Source organism: Neodiprion pinetum, chromosome 2, assembly GCF_021155775.2.
Source record: "Neodiprion pinetum isolate iyNeoPine1 chromosome 2, iyNeoPine1.2, whole genome shotgun sequence".
In the NCBI taxonomy this organism is placed as follows: Eukaryota; Metazoa; Arthropoda; class Insecta; order Hymenoptera; family Diprionidae; genus Neodiprion; species Neodiprion pinetum.
Window position 1 is genome coordinate 10740200 of NC_060233.1, and position 14392 is coordinate 10754591.

The window sequence follows — 14392 nt, forward strand, 5'->3', positions numbered from 1 at the left end:
ATACTGCACTCGTCGAGAGGCTCGGCAACGCGACACGTTATCAGTGTTTACGTTCAGTCAGAAACTGCACCGGTTTCTAGTGTCAGCAGTCTGATGCGATTCCAATGTTCATGTGATTCTGATATGACTCCGAGGTCACGCAAGTCGCAGTAATCTCGTTGTGTCGGAGCGTTACACATACCTTTATATCAGTAATCTGTGTCACAATCACAACGCTTGCAACCCACTCATCAGATGAATAAAAACCAATCAAGACGATGTTCATACTCCGTTGATCAGCCTCACGAATTACGTTTGTTTAATTAGAACTTGCAGCGTAAACTGGATCAAAGCCCCCAGGAAAGATGATTTTTGATGAGGAGGTACGATCAAAGTCTGTTTATTACCATCCTGGTATGTAAACTAAACACGACCTAAAAGCAGATAGATAAGTGCAAAATGCTCGAGGATGAGGAAGGGTAGCCTTTGAGGATAGAGAGAAAATCTGGGACAAAAGCTTCAGCGTCGATTCACATCCATGGTTAACCGCGGTAGTCAAAAAGAAAAAGAAAAAATAGAACACAAACGCAAGCTGGAAAAACTGTTTTCTTCGCGGTACTTTTCATCACCGTGAGAAGGGAAGAGTATCTCGGTCTGTCCAACAAACTTCATCGATGATCTCGAACCGGCCGAGTGAAAATTCTAAAACTGATAAGACCAGGTAGCCGAATGAAAAAGTTTTGATAGAAAGATTAGAAGAAAAATTATCTGGAAAAGAACAAGTTCATACTTTTTGAAAAAAAAAAGATAAATAAATACATTAACTAGGAAAAAGTATACGTTTATCGGTAAGACGTTGATAATCGATTTATGTCCGGTGGAACCGGAAGTTCAAACTCAACGAAAGATGGCAATTTTTCTTGACCATCCGATTTTAAGATCCTGCAAACTTCAAGTCTTTTGACGGAGTCGTTTCCGAGATCATCGTGGGAATTTGTCAGACGGACCAACGTTTTTCTAAAAGCCTGTTTCTTGGATTCCAGAGGTTTCGAAAACGTTGAGATTCGTAGAAATTGGAAGCAGTGATTTTCCGCCGAAATCTATACTTTTCTTATGCTAACAAAGATTATGAAAAGTAAAAATACATTGAAATAAGTAAACGTTGGCTGACTGGATAAAAATTGAGTAGAGGGGAGTTTGATATATGTATGTGCATACTTATGGGAGCGAGGGGTGGAGGGCGAGATATGAAGCCTGTACGCCTGTCGGTATAAAGCCTTCGCATTCTGAACGCGTTTTGCCATTTCGCTTCGTCTTTCCCGACACATCTTACCTACTTTGCAAGTTTACGTCCCTTGCCGAACGCGAAGCAAAGATTATCTCGAGTGAGTATTCGAAATAGGTTTTTGTATCAATTAGTATTATTATTTTCAAGTTTTTTTTATAATTTTTTTTCTCGTTCTTTTCTTTTAGAGCAAAATTGTTGTGTTTTTTTCTTTTTTTTTTTTCTTATATCGACCGTACAACTTGTACAACAAACCATGAAATCTTGATGTAATTGAATAAGAAATTTAATTCGCACTTGCGTATTTTAGATAAAAAAAAAACACGCACAATGGCTATATCGATGAGGAAAATTTTGATGTCTCTTTTCGTCGTTGCTGTTATACTGGCATTCATTGGAACGGCAGACGCGTGTATTCGTAACCGTGACGGGGTTGGTACAAAAATAAAATTAAATAATTATTTAATGAGCTACTATTCTTATCTTCTTATTAACATTTTCTCACGGTCCGAATTCAATTATTATTTCCTTGAAATTACCGTGAAAAAAAACGCAAGTTTTCCTAACGAAACATCGCTTGATTTTAGTGTCAACCTGATGGAAGTCAGGGCAATTGCTGCAGTGGCTATTGCCACAAGGAGCCAGGCTGGGTAGCTGGCTACTGCCGCAGCCGCTAATTGTTTTTATTCGTGTTTGCTAGTTTCAACACTGTGAAAATTATTCGTTGTATTCGATCAAGAAATGTAGGTGTGAAATAAAGTTTGTGATTTAAATTTTTTCACAGTTATTTAGTATATTTACGTGATCTTGAAAGAACAAATATAAAGTAAGCATCGTTTGGGTATATACGTGACTTGAGAGGAATTGTTTTCCACAGTTAGAAAGACTAATGTCAGTTGAACAATCGACACAACTTTTTGAAGGGAAATTTTATTGTAACAGCGTACCTTGCAACAATTTTGGTTTTTCCTCCTCTTCTTCTCAACGAGTATTAATGAAATTAATTTTATGAGAAAATGCATAAATAGAAAGAAGCGAAAAACTAATGTATCCTCGGCTAAAGAAAAACATCAGACATCTCAATTCTTAATTTTCAAAAAACGGACATCTCACTTCCGTGTGGCTGCTGAATTTTTGCGTGAACGGGCTGCCATTTGGCTTTTTGAAGAGGCACAGCGTTCGTGTAAGTCTCAAGCTGTTTCTGCAGCTTTTAAGAATAATACGGCAAGTTTCCGTATCTATAGAATAAACTCAGTAAGGGAAAAATGATTAAACACAAAGGAAAAGCACCTGAAATTCACCCAACGATTTTCATAAATTGACAAATTTGTTTTGCATAAATTGAGCAAGGCAGACTTGTCATTTTGGTCCCGAAATTTCAGTTTTCTATTGCGGTATGAAGTGTGGAATTTTTTTGGGAACCCGGGAGAAGACTTTTCATGAAACACCGTGCGAAAATACGTGTGTTCGGTACGTTAACGTTTGCAGTGATAAACCGATGCCAAAGTAGACATTCGGAGACGTTGCACTCGTTTCTTCTTATATCGAAAAACCCAAGATACGCTTAGCGGAAAAGGCGGGGAAAAAAGGAACAGACGATGAGGAAAAACACTTGATAAAATTATCTACGTCGTAGCTTGCTTGGCAAACGACCGTGAATTCAAACTGTAAACAATAAGTACGCCGACGGTACTTTACACGGCATGCGAGATGCTTGTCACCGTATTCGTTGGGGATTCATTCCCCTGCAGCAGGAGTAACAATAATGGATGAGAAATGAAAAATGAGGTAACTGTAGTGTCACCGCTGCAGCTAAGTACCTATATTATGCTTGCCACACTGTAAACATCTAGATAACAAATGTTTCCTCTTTTCCACACTTCGTTTGCGAGTAAGCCAGCCACCTGAAATCGTTTGCAAAAACATCTGCGAAATGAAACAGTATGCTAAGCAATTGGATTGCAACAATGGAAGAGAAGAAGAAGAAGAAGAAGAAGAAGAAGAAGAAGAAGAAGAAGAAGAGTAAGAATCGTGCAATAGTGAAGCGTCGCATAACGGAATATTGAGAGGCTTAAGGTCAATCGACAAACGTTGTTTCCATAACGCACGTATGACGATTAGAGCATAACACAGAAGCGATATAAGCTTTGAACAATATGCGCGAACCGATAAACTGCCATGGGTTGGAGATATTTTAACTGTGACGCAATATCGCGATTAATCTACGGTAGTGAAGAAAATGTGAAAGAAACGAAAGAATGGAATCCTTATCCAGCTGTAGGCACAAGTTAGCCAGAAGCTTGCCAATCGAGCCCAAGTGCATCTGGGGGTCAGTCGCGAGGCGTTTTGCGTCGCGTTAATATCTCCGTTTCTTGTTTGTCAATTTATTTTTAACCGCCCCTTTCGATAGTCACCGATGCACGACGCAATATCCCACAGTCACGTCTCTTTGAAAATTGGTCCTCACGTAATGATCGATTATTCTAAGTTTATTTCGCTCATCTGGCACTCACCCCTCAGATTAAATAGTTATACAGTACTAATTGTAAGATGATTGAGAGCAAAGAAATAATCAGCTTTCCTTCGACATATGTATTTTTTCTTCCGCACTTGCGTTACTATACAAATGTGTAAATTAGGGTGGTCTTTAAGATGGTCGTCAGACTGTATCCAAAAATCGACTACCTTTTTCTTTCAAATTTGAGGTGAAAAATATCGCTGAAAATCATGAAAAAAATATGCTGTCCAAGTTTCTGCTCTTATTATTAATATTTAAAGGTGCCTCGTCGCGATTTTTTATTCCCCATTCGTATCACATGGGAAAATTTTTTTTTTTTTTTCTTTGAAAAACGCTGAACTGCAGCGATAAAACTTCGACGTACACTGGCAACTTATTAGACGACGCTGCAAAAGAATGAAAACTTTTTTTAACAATACCTGTGAAGATACTTTTTTTTGGATTCAGGTTTATCAGGCTTGCGTTGGATTTTTTATTCTCTTTTTTTTTGGCTTTTTTTTGTTAAAACTAATTTTATTACTGTTATCATTATTATTCTATTACTGCTTCCTGTTTTTTTTCTCTCTTCCTTAAATCACAAATCGAATCTTGTAACTGCTTTTATTGTTTATTTTTATTACACACGAGATACCATAATAAAGATAACAACAATTATACTTGTATAATATTGATAGACAAATAAAAAAAACGCCAGTTCCTAAAAAAAATGAAGATTATTCAATCTTTTGATACATAATGTGCACATCATCTTTTATCGACATAACCTTTGGATATGTATATTTAATATGTGACGACTAGATTATCGTAGGTCATTCAATAATAATGAGAATAACTATAATAACCATGATTACAGTGACGATGAAGATTGCAATGATGATGACGGTAGTGATGACGATGATAATTACGCAGAAAATAATAACGATAATAAAAATAATAATAACAATCACAATCATATCAATTAGTATCAATTAACAAACTCTGCATGGTAATAGTCGAAATGATAGTAAAATCACAAGTACAATGTAGATAGTAAAAAAATAAAATGATAAATATTTTGATAAAATTTTCCTGACGAAACATAACAGATGACAGCACGTCTAATGACGTCACTATTGTTGGCATATTCGCGCTGTCGTTGGTAGACTATTTTTTTTTTTTTTTTATCAATTATTTGTATCTTTTCAGAATATAATCATGCTGTAGCGGTTGCAGCTAATTACTGAAGGACATCTGAAACAGAAATGTACAAAAAAAAAACGTTAAAAAGTTGTTGTAATCAAGAAAAGGTGAAGAGAAAAATTAGTTAAACGAGAAAATAATGAAAACAGAATTAAAAACGTTGATGTTGATTAAATTGAGTTGAATATTGAATTGAAAGAAATTCTTTTCCATGTAAAAAAAAAAATAAAAAAAATTAACAACCACTAATTCAAGTACCGAAAGTTATTTTGATAATTTGAAAAATTCTTACATCTTGGATGAATTTTTTCGATTCCAAAATCGTATCACTTGACCACTTTTGATGTAACAGGGCCGATTTTGTTTGTGAATGGATTACACCCTAAAGATCGCTTGGGACAAATTATTTCCTTTAGATCTCATTTAACCGCAAAAAGCGTTGTGTAAAAAATTATTGTCGATTAAAAATTAATAAACTCCGCTTCGTTAAAAAACGAATTTACGGTATTTGAAACACAACTTCAGGTGATGGTAATAAAACCAAACAATAATATAACTTTTTTGAAATGGTTGATAACGCAATTTTTCTTATAAAAGTTTATTGCTTTTAATTTTGTTTGCATCCGAGAAGAGACTCATTCGATACACTTGAACTCAATTCACTTGCAGCGATTAAGTTTCTCAGTCCCGATTTTATTGGCTTTTTGTTTGAATGATTCTTCCATAAACTGCACAGCCTCCACATTTTTAATTCATAATTCATTTTTTTTTTTTTTTTTTTTTTTAAGGAGATATTTGATCGACAATTTGAAAAAATTGAAACGTAGTACGTGAATAATAATCGGTAAATACGAACACGTAAAAGCAGCTTTCTTTTAAGTTAGCTATTGAATCAAGTTAGACATTATATGCCCATGATCTGTCTAGTAACGATGAAAGTTTTAACAACTATCTTTGTCACGGATTAAAGAACAAGGCTTATGAAAGTCGTTAATCTCTCAATTTCAGAAACTTTCGCTGAGCTAATCTAGAGGTGTAAACACAGCGGTTGGCGGCGAGCTAAGGAGAACGGCTGTAGATGTAAAGCACGTTATTCTACTTGATTTAGACACGAAGTTTAAATTCCTGATGAAAAAAAAGTAATACTCCGGGGATACACGCTGGAGATTATACGAAACACGATCCATCAACGTAAAGTAAGCCGTTGCAAAAAAAAAAAAAAAAGAAAATGGGAAAAATTTCGCCTACAGCGAGTATAACAAAATCTGATTTCTTTCAATGTCTGCATAAGAAAACATGTATTCAGCATTCCGTGCCCAATCACTGAATTTTGAACCTCGCTATTTTAATTTTGTTGAAAGTTTTGTTTTCGGGTAATAGAAGTAAAAAAAAAAAAGAAACAAATTGAGCGCCAGAAGTGTTTTGGAGATGTTATTATCCCTTGCAAAAATTTTAAGCAAATTAAAAATTGTGAGGTTTAAAACTGAATGACTTGGCACGGAATGCCTCGTACATCGTTGCAGCTTTATTGGAATTTCCGGAAATGTACATCGAATACTTTGCATTGTTTCAAAATAGCGTTTTTAGTACTTGTTCGATGAATTGGTAGGCGAAGAAAAGTTTTCAAATTTCACCCGATCCCGGCAAAAAAAAAAAAATTCTTATAAATCAATAGATTCCAAAATCGTAATTCGCATTGGAAAGATTTTTTCCCTTCGCTTTGAAGCCATTGTTATTCATTACGTAATTGGATTATCAACTTCAAATTCAAAGCTTTATTACTTGTTACAAGCGATCAGGAACATAAAACCGTAGAGCGATAAAAGTAAGCAGAAAAATCGGAACAATCAATCCATAGATCTCGCAACAAATTTCCAGTCGGTAAGATAGAATGTCGATAAAACAGGTTTCTTTTTCTAAAACACATGCTTTTTAGACGATACAAGTGTCACTTCGGAGAGGGGATCTAAAAGAGTTGAAACAGCTTTTACGTAATCGCAAAAATTTTATATACAACAGCTGTCGAATGATTTCTCAAAAGGTAAATTTCGACTCCCGAAAAGCTCTCCAAGATTCCGCTTTTTTTTTTTTAGTATAAATGTGTTTTGGTCCTAGAATATTTTCCTTTTTAATATGAAAAAAAAAAAACCTGTCAACTCTGACGCGAATTCACATTTCCGGACTCACCTATGTTACCTATTGTGGGGGAAAATTCAGTTTTGGTGTCGATCCTTTCGATGTTATCAAGTAAATTGTTGCTGACCGTCTCGTCCTGGTCAGCGAGCAGTTCGGTTTCCGGGGCCCATTTCTTGCCCCGAACTCCAACGAACTTGCCGCGAATTTCCCACCTCGGATTCTTTTTTCCACGTGTTCCAAATATACCGTAGGACGATCGCTTCTCAAACTGCAACGGCTCGTCGTCCTTTTTACCCCGCATTCCTGCCGGTAATTCACACAAAAGAGAAAAAAAAAAAAAAAAAAATGTTAATAATTCAACAAATATTATTATGATGCGTAAAAACTCTGAAGGAGAAAAAATTTTCGAAATTAAACCTCTTTCAACGAAGTTGATCGATTGATTTTCTCTGTCAAGAAGATCGTTTGAAATTGATAGGGAATCACAAGTTCCACGAAGGTGAATACTTGTTTTGAATATGCTGATTGAGAATTCTTGAAACGAATTAACAAGACTTAACGCAAAGTAGACATGAAATATTTTTATCATTTTCCAATCTTAAAGTCGTCATTTGACATTACAGTTGAAAATTTCTTTCCTCGGCCAAGTTATTTGAAGGTGTTAGGCCCAAGAATTGACACCTTTCATTAATTTTATTACAAAATTGTCGTGAATTGAGTTATTATCAATTTCATGTACAAGTCGGTTACTATAATTTCATTTGTAATGAAAACTTGATATTGCTTGAATATTGCTATTTCAATTAGAATCGCTTCAAATTGATGAAAAATTCAATCGATTGCTTCGATTTTACTGTAAAATGGCTGATGTATAAATTTTTGACAAATTTACCAGATCATACGTTTTTTTTTTTAATCTAGCAAATTTTATATGTGTTACCATTTAGTAATTATGATCAACACGGGTGCAATGTCGTAAAACAAAATATTTGAAGCATTTTAGTGCGAGAGGACTGTGGAAAATAATACTCGGAATAAAATGGATGATTTTAGAGTAAAATCGAATGATTTCTCCAGACATTGTATAATTTTCAAAACGTTGTAAAGCGAAACGTTGATATCCAAGCTATCGCTTATAATTTCATAATTTTTTGTAATTTACAAACTAATATTAAACTAACGAACGTCTACTCAATTTTTTACTATCCCGTAGAAGAGAGAACGAGTGTTGAACATTTTTGTCATTAATTATATTCTAATTACAAATTACAAAAAGTAATCACCAACTAAGCCAAAAGACGATACTAATTACTATTGTAATTTGTAATTAAAAGAAAAAACTACGGTAATTACATTTGTAATCTGTAATCAGGCGAAGAAACGATGCTAATTACTTTTCTAATTTTTTATTGGAAGAAGAAAAAATACTAATTGAAATGGTAATTTGTAATTAGAAAACAAAATAATAATTACGAATGTATTTAGTACCGGTTCTTTTACCTAATTATAAATTACAATTGTAATTAATGTCATTATTTCGCCTAATTAAAAATTAATTCTTATATTGTATTAATTAGAGAAAGTATTTCACGGTGCCCAAGACTGGATGAATAAAACATACTCATATTTGGCTCGCCGAGCTCCTCAAACAAAAAATATAGAACAATTTCTACCCTGTTCTTTTTAACAATCGAGGCTTTCTTCGTTCACGGTGATTTTCGAAAGTTAGTCTTTTCCTGCAAACAGCTCGACTGGTGTTTGTGATTTTCGCGTCAAGTTCATGAAATTCTGGACTTTTGTTCCGGACTGAGCTGATTAGAATTATACGCGAACCCAGCTCACCTTGAAAGCCCATCGGTGCCCTTTTATCAAAGCGAGTGTCAATTCCGTAGACATCATCCTGGAGAGAATCATCCTTCTTTCCCCTCATCCCCTGGAATCCCATAGGGGCTCTTTTTTCCCAATCGTCGTCGTCCTTCTTACCCCGCATACCGTGGAATCCCATTGGAGCCCGCTTTTGGTAGCGATCGAGAAAATTTTCTAGACCACTCGCACCGTCCTTCTTGCCTCTCATGCCCTGGAAACGGACATTGACATTGTACCAGCATATTTACATGGGGGTTGAGGGGCGGTCGGTAACGGTTGGGAAATTTCGTTGAAAGGTTACATTGACTCGGCGTCAAGACTGCTCCTTGAAATCGTGATAACCTACGAAAATCGTTCAAACTAAACGAAAGGATCGGAGCTGCGCTGGGAATTCATACCACATTTGTCTTCGTTTCGTAAGGGAATCGATATAACGGCAAATGGAAGAATCGAAATCCCGACAGTGTGCAGTTTACTATTTTATCAATCTTTCCAGGCTCTCCGTTATACTTGGAAGTTTTAACGAACCAAAATCAATCAACCTGTCTCAACTTTTCTTCTACTTTTCTAGTTGGAATATTATCGTAGTCTTCTATAAGTGGGATACGTTCGTCATTTTGCTAAAACTGATAGAATCAAAAATTTATTTTCGTTATCCTGTCTCTCACGAATTTCGTGTTTGTTTTAAGGAGGTGGACCTGGTCGATTTCAACGTCGACGTATATTTATATAAAAATTTCTAAGTCCACGTACCGTAAACGAAAAAACGGGCTTAAGGTTATTCAATACTCCTACCTTTACCGACCGAGCAAACTCACCCTTTTCGTTCCTATATTAAATAAACAAACGAACGCAAGGGGTTCAAATTTCGACGTTCCGTTACAACAGAGCGATCCGCCGTTGAAATTTGAACCCTTTCAGTTCGTTTGTTTATTCAATATAGGAATAAAAAGAGCAAGTTTGCTCGGTCGGTACAGGTAGGAGTACTGCACGACCTTAACAGTCCGATTCTGTATGCAATTCTGAACAAAAACACTCGACGCACGTTCATTCAACGCAGAGATAAAGAAATGTCATGCTTTCTACGAATTCACAATAGTAAACTCGTTTTCTATTTCTTTATTTCTTGGTTTTCACAAAATTGCATCGTTATTAAAAACGTTACGAGATCCCACTTTATGCAATATTATAGCTGCTTGCATCAGAACTCAAATGTTTTTATGGATAAACAGAGGAGACTGCGAAAATAGCTCAATTTTTTCGTAAGAAGACTCGTAAATACGAAAAGTTTTGGAATAGAAGCATGAAACTTTGAATACTCAGGAATTGTCATTGAAAAAAATCGCCACGCCTATTTTTCAATACCTACTTGTAGAACTTAAAATATTTGGACGAATTTTCGGTTCTAGTTGAATGGAGAAGATGAAGAAATTCGATTGATATCAGCAAGTCTTAAAAAGTACTTACAATCGAATATGTTATTGCTAAATGGATTGATTTCCTTTTTTATAGACTCAAAAACGCTCACCGAATGAAATTCTGTGCTGATAGATAATTTTTTGGATTGACTCAAAATCCAATAACGTATGACAATGAATTTTTGACGAGTAATTCTACGTTAATAATTGCCGAATTTTGGGTAACTCGTGTTAAATTTATGCGACATGACAATTCAGACGTGCTTCTTCAAATTCTGAAAAAATAAGAGAACTGCCAAACCGATGTACCTGAAACCCCATAACAGCGCGTTTCTCCAGCTCCTCGATTTCTTCCTGCAGGCTCTTTTTTCCTCTCATGCCCTGGAATCCCATTGGCGCCCGTTTATCCCAGTCAGCATCAAGCTCAGATTTTTTTCCCCTCATTCCTTGAAAGCCCATCATCATTGCTCGCTTCTCATAGCTGTCGGAGATTTCCGGTAGATACATTTTTTTGCCCCTCATGCCTTGGAAGCCCATTGGTGCCCTTTTTTCAATTTCGTCCATAACCTGTTCGATCGGGGAAAAAAATTTTGAATTTCAGTCGCGTGCCGTATTTTAATCCATCTTCCAATATTCGGATGTTTGAAGGGTCAAAAAGTAGAATTGTCATGAATTTGAAAAGTCACAATATAATAATAATTTTCATTTTAAAATGGAGAAAGTCGGAGTATTGAGTTATCAAAATAAATAAAAGTGATAACCCGGGTTACCAAAATATGAATAGCCGTCAGAATCGAGATCAAAATTTATGCGATATGTCTAGATTGTAAAAATTTCGCCAAGTATAGAAATTCGAAATATACGTTCAAAAATTTTTTTAATCGAATTCGCCTTTCTTAATTTCTATCTCTTTTTTTCTACATTTCTCCTGTCGATTCTTTTTTTTTGTATTCTCTATATTTTCCCCTCTCTTGTATTCATACTTTTCTATAATTAGATTTTCACCATTTTCTAATTCTACTCATCAGCTATTTGTGTTTTTGATTCTCAACAGTTTTCAGTACTTCTACTATTTCTGTGGCGATTCTACGTTTCGTCGTTCTATATTTTCACTCTTTTACATTTCATTTTATCTATACTTATAAGACTCCGTATATTTTTAAATTCGGCAAATCGGATCTTGACATTTTTGTATTTCTATATATATTTTTTTTTTACGTTTCCAAATTTGTTCTCACAATTCTGTATCTCATCTCTTCTCTATTTTCGACTTTTCTCCACTCCGACGTACCGCACTTAAAAATTCAACCAACAAAATTTCCCGAATTCGAAAATTCGATATTCTGATTCTTCTTTATCCTGTTTTCGGTTTTGAGACGAATAAGACTATCAACTCTACCTCCTCCAATGATTTTTTTCCCCTCATCCCTTGGAATCCCATCGGAGCACGTTTGTACTGCTCGTCATCATCGATTGCCTTCTTTCCCCGCATTTGCTGGAATCCCATCATCAACCTCTTGTCGTAATCCTCTTCGAAGTTGTTAACGTCAAAATTATCATCGACGTCAGATTCGAAGTAGTCTTTCTTTCCCCTCATACCCTGAAACCCCATGGGCGCCCGTTTTTCGTAATCGTCGTGGATGAAATTCTGCTCAATATCGGGACCCATCTGATCCTTTTTACCCCGCATCCCCTGAAAAATCAAAATCAATTTCACGTGAAGTTATTTTGGCTCTCGGCTTTCTGCAAGTCAGCGCCAAATTTTAGGGTTCGACTTTTACCCGTGACCGCGTTAATTTAATTTCTCAGTTTCTTCATTATTCGATCGAACAACAATAACTTGAATGACAAACGTCATAGCTTGTTAGCCGGCGTGATTTTAATTTGACATAATAAATTCGACGATAAACTCTGCCAGGTATGAAAACAAAGCAAACATTCGTTGCGTGCAACTGTATACATTCGCAATGACGTTGCAAAAACTTTGCCACTTTGTGCGAAATTTACGAAAGTTTTCCGGAAACCTGAATGAGATACGAGAATCTTCCAAAAGTACCTCAGGTGTAAAAACTTTGCGTCAAGTACGGTGAAGCGGCAATATCTACAGAAATTATTCTCCTTATCTCTGAAATTAGTAAAGTGACAACCCGCAAAAATACGTATCACGTTCATTTTCAAAAACCGCTTGTTTTTTTTTCTTTTTTTTTTTTTTTATAACAGAAAAAGTGTGACGTGAAGAGTTTTTTGGGGGACACCAATTTTCACTGTTATTCGAACTACGAAATTACCTCACACAGTGCATCGAAGCGGGTATTAAAAAAAATATCTCGTTCATCAAGCTTTGTTTGTAATTAAAATTCCGTAGGAATCCAAAAAGTTTTCAACTTTATCGTACCGTTTCCTCAAAAGCTCGGTGAAATGTTACAGAATTGTATCATAGAATGAGAAACACAACGGTTTTAAAAGGGGATAACACACTGTGAGAGAAAATAGGAATGTCTTTTGTGTTTTTTTTTTTTTTTTTTATTTCTATTGTAGCGTTAATATTTGATGAAGCTCAGCTCTTCAAACAGCTCGAGGTCAGTTCGTCGTCCATTCGAGGCGAAACACGTATTTTCAGGATTAAAATTCCGAACAACGTCAAAATCGGTTTTTCAAGATTTATTCTTTACATGATAAAACAGGAAACAGTCAATTAAAAAAAAAAAATCAACGCCGGCGATTGATCGGGGACGATACTTTTAAACTTGAGCAAATAACCTGCATAAACTTTTTCTGCTACCATCCTCTAAGCTTTGAATATTTGATACAACTGAATTCTATGTCAATATTTTTTTTATTTTTTTTTAGAACGTCACAAAATTCAATTTCGCCTGTAGAAGAAAATGAACTTTATTTTTCAACAGTTTCAAGTTTTGCTTGGCGAGTTAATTTCCGATACTTGCAAAAATAAAAAAAAATAAAAATAGGGCGTAGAATTAAATGCTGGTTATGCAAAAATGCCTATATATATATATATATATATATATATATATATATATATATATATATATATATATATATACATTCATATAGAACTGTAGAGGTCAGAGTAACGATTGAAAACAACCCGAATAAATCATACCGAGTATTTGCAGTTAAATAATTTTCAAATAACCGATACATTGATCATTATGATTCATCAATTATTTAAATAATACCACATTTTGTCACTGTATTGATAATAAAAATGACGCATAATGGGGAAAAATATATTATTTATTGGAAATGTATTGAATAGTACAGCGATGTTCCATTATTAGCAATAAAAATAATGCGCAATGAGGAGAAAATGCATTAATCGTTGAAAAATTAATGAATAATGAAATGGCTAATGCATTAATAAAATAATGCATTTTTCGCAACCCCGGCTAGCAGTATGAAATTTTTGAGCATCCGATATTTTACCACACGTGACAGGGCGTCAAAAGTTTTCATAGACGAAAATTTTAGTGCCCGATCGAGTCTCCCTGTAATTAGCGAAATTCTTCACATCATGCAAACGATAATATCTCAACCTTGACTTTTTTCAAATAGCGATTACTTGTCACAGATCTGCATACTTTTTGAGTAGATGAAGAAAAAAAAAAAAGAAAGAAAAAAAAAAATGAAACAACGCTCGCTGCGTTAATTATCACATGTCGTCCAACCTCTGGACAAGAATATGTGTCACGCTGCACGCATTCTTTCAACCGAAACGTTCGAGCCAGACGCGGATCGTAAACAGCGCACATGGGACTAGTTAAAATTGTCGTTCCAATGCCGAACTCTGCTTGCTTTCCTGTATAAAGTACAATGAAAATTTCACAACATACGAATTTTTATGTGCTTTGCCTGCTAGGGCCGAGAATAAAATAAATCGTCAATGGCATTTATTTGCATTAATCTTGGTTATTCAAAAACTATATATATATATATATATATATATATATATATATATATATATAGAATTAGTTATTCGTTTGTAAAACT

General features: G+C 35.0%; 1 protein-coding gene across 6 annotated transcripts in view; it reads right to left on the reverse strand.

Moving 5' to 3' along the window:
- Window positions 1–4384: 4384 nt before the first annotated feature.
- The window catches only part of Tk (tachykinins), a 70517-nt gene continuing 60509 nt past the window's right edge, over window positions 4385–14392 (reverse strand). For 3 of the 6 annotated variants that reach the window (XM_046612597.2, XM_046612598.2, XM_046612599.2), the window contains exons 4-8: window positions 11781–12074; window positions 10691–10948; window positions 8940–9174; window positions 7149–7400; window positions 4385–5012 (exon numbers count right to left, since the gene is read on the reverse strand). In XM_046612597.2, coding sequence (XP_046468553.1) covers window positions 4999–5012; window positions 7149–7400; window positions 8940–9174; window positions 10691–10948; window positions 11781–12074 — 1053 coding nt within the window. In that variant the 3' untranslated portion in view covers window positions 4385–4998. The remainder of the gene's footprint in view (window positions 5013–7148; window positions 7401–8939; window positions 9175–10690; window positions 10949–11780; window positions 12075–14392) is intronic. The other 3 variants (XM_069133507.1, XM_046612600.2, XM_046612596.2) reach the window with 1 other exon arrangement.